Source organism: Zea mays, chromosome 10 (genome assembly GCF_902167145.1).
Source record: "Zea mays cultivar B73 chromosome 10, Zm-B73-REFERENCE-NAM-5.0, whole genome shotgun sequence".
NCBI lineage: Eukaryota > Viridiplantae > Streptophyta > Magnoliopsida > Poales > Poaceae > Zea > Zea mays.
In genome coordinates this window covers 127,230,232-127,232,679 of record NC_050105.1, presented here as the reverse complement: position 1 = coordinate 127,232,679, position 2,448 = coordinate 127,230,232, and the positions used below count along the sequence as shown (strand labels likewise).

The following is a 2,448-nucleotide window of genomic DNA, read 5'->3' as shown; positions in this document are numbered from 1 at the left end:
ACAGAAATGGGAACTCATGGAATATAGAACATCTCAGGAAGTTTTACCCCTAGCTAGATTTCAAAAGCTACTGGGACGGCCTTGTATTCTGTAAATTGGGAAATACATCATCAATAAAAAGACTTCATTCTCAAACGCACTCAAACTGTTTACTGTCAACCTGCATGCTTACTCGACTCAGGGTGACCACTATACCCTACTAATGGAGCAATCAACTTAAGTCGGCGACGACTTAAGGCAGTGTGACATGCTCACGCTTACTTAACTCAGGGTGACCACTATACCCTACTAACGGAGCAATCGACTTAAGTCGGCGACGACTTAAGGCGGTGTGACATGCTCACGCGTAACTCAGGGTAACCACTATATCCTACCAACAGAGCAGTCGGTTTAAGTCGGTAGTGACTTAAATCGCCACGGCGTGCTCACGTGTACTCGATCCAACACAAGCACGTTTGCGATTACTCATCTTAGGGCGATCTCTATGCCTCGCGAAATAAGAAGAAGTTTCAAAATCATCACACTGCATTTACTTCCGCAATTGTAACTACTGTTGGATTCTAACAACAGGAAAATAATAATGGCATTCAGTACTGAAAACACTTTCTGACAGAATATTCGAGCACACTAACCACATACACAATGCATTCAGTGTTTTTACTTGGTAATGTTTTTCTCAGGAGCGACCGATGAAGAAGGGCGACTCGAAGAATCAGGAGCAGCATTCACATCTGCAACTATGTCGTCAGGAACAATCACACCGGGTCTCCTCATCAAGATCCGCCCCGCGCGAATGGCTTTGTCCATAGCCTTGCCGCGCTGGGCCTTCAAAGTAGCGGAAGTGTCTTCAGCAGCCTTGACAGCCAGCCAAGCAGCTTCTAGCTCCTGGACGACTAATCTTTTGGAAACGCACAGATCCTTGATGATAGAATCTTTGCTCGACACCAATTGCCTAAGACGAATCATATCATCCAGGGACTCTTGCAGCTTGTAACGGTGATTATCCAAGTCCTCCATGGTGAACCGATGGCTCCTCTCCAAGATAGTCAAAGAATTGCTGGCATCGCGATACAACTTGTCAAGGTTGTCACGGGAAGTTGCAAGGGCACATTTTTCCTCCTGCAGACAAGAATTAGTTCTTAAACATCAAGCATGCAGTAAGAACACATCAGAGAAAATCAAGTAAAGCTTAATTCACTGGCCACCTTTTCAGAGTCAAGCTGCGCATTGAGAGAGGAATTCAACATGTTGGCATCATTCAGGGAAGCAGAAACCCGGGCCAAGTCCATATAACCTTGAGAATATTTCTCTTCAAGATCAGAGCACCGTCGGGCCATATCTAGCAAGAAACGGTTAAAACAAGGATATTCAGCCAAAAAGCAGATTAATCAAGTAGCCAAGGAGGAAACAAAGGGCACTAACCAGCATTTGCCATCTCCAAATCAGATACCCGCTGCTGAAGCAGCACTGGATTCCAATGTGTTAGAGACAGAGCTCTTTCCGGGACAGAGGCACCCTGTGATCTCAGCTGACCAGCCATCTCATCAACCAAAGCCTGACATTGAAAACAAATGAGTGCAAGGACAGTATTTCACTCGGAGTATAGTCAGATCAGGAAAAGCCAAATCACCTGAAGATTGGAGAAGAACGAAGGAAGCCCCAAATCATAGGAAGTCAGTTGGTGACTTGACGAAGGATTACCAACCGAAGCAATCTGCAGAGCATCATTGGGGACCAACTCAGCATCACCAGCAGAAATCAAAACTCTAGCATCAGGTGCGCCGGACTCTAAGGCGACTTCCTGACCCAAAGCACGTGCTGCTGCCATGCAATTTGAATGTGGAGGAGAAGACCCGACATGGACATCCATGGAAGTATGAGAAGGGGAACCCGCTCGGACACCCTCGGGGGCTGGGTCATAGCTCGCGCTGCCCACCCGAGCCGGATCATCACCGGCAACACCCTCGGGGGCTGGGTAAACGCTAGCGCCATCCTTGAGTACCGGGTTCTCTGTAGCAGCCACCTCTAAGGCTGAAGGATTTTCAACCACTTCCATGGGAACGTAGCAATCTAGATCAACCTCTTGACTCTTAAGACCGCGCTCCAAGGTCGACGAGGCACGAGAGACGAGACGCTGCTCGGGATAAATCTAACCCGATATCAGGCACATCAGTGCAAACATCCATCATACCACCATCTGTCGGCTCGGACAACAGATCTTCAGGGACCATATCCTCGAGAGTCTGATCAAAATTTGCCAGAGACAATTCTTGCAGAGCAACGAGAGCAGACAAAGCTGGAGAAGGAACACCACTACTCTCCCAAGTGACTATGTAACGACGACTGTTTTTCTGAATTAAGGGGATTTCCTCCTCCTCTTCCTCATCCTCGTCAATAATATGAACAACACACCCATTGGGACCAGCTCTGGCCGGATTGCACCCATTA

General features: G+C 47.5%; 1 protein-coding gene across 1 annotated transcript; it reads right to left on the bottom strand.

Moving 5' to 3' along the window:
• Positions 1-657: 657 nt before the first annotated feature.
• LOC109942919 (uncharacterized) lies at positions 658-1,540 on the bottom strand. Its single transcript, XM_020545486.1, has 3 exons — positions 1,423-1,540; positions 1,206-1,339; positions 658-1,119 (listed from the first exon to the last, which is right to left on the bottom strand). The coding sequence occupies exons 1-3, from the start codon at positions 1,538-1,540 to the stop codon at positions 658-660; spliced, it is 714 nt and encodes a 237-aa protein (XP_020401075.1).
• Between the last annotated feature and the right edge of the window lie 908 nt (positions 1,541-2,448).

Bases quoted from the DNA above. Each gene is read 5' to 3' on its own strand.
- LOC109942919 (XM_020545486.1), bottom strand. From the start codon at position 1,540: ATGGCTGGTCAGCTGAGATCACAGGGTGCCTCTGTCCCGGAAAGAGCT. The intron at 1,340-1,422 runs GTTAGTGCCCTT...GTTTCTTGCTAG, and splicing joins TTTGGAGATGGCAAATGCTG to ATATGGCCCGACGGTGCTCT. The intron at 1,120-1,205 runs GTGGCCAGTGAA...TCTTGTCTGCAG, and splicing joins CGCAGCTTGACTCTGAAAAG to GAGGAAAAATGTGCCCTTGC.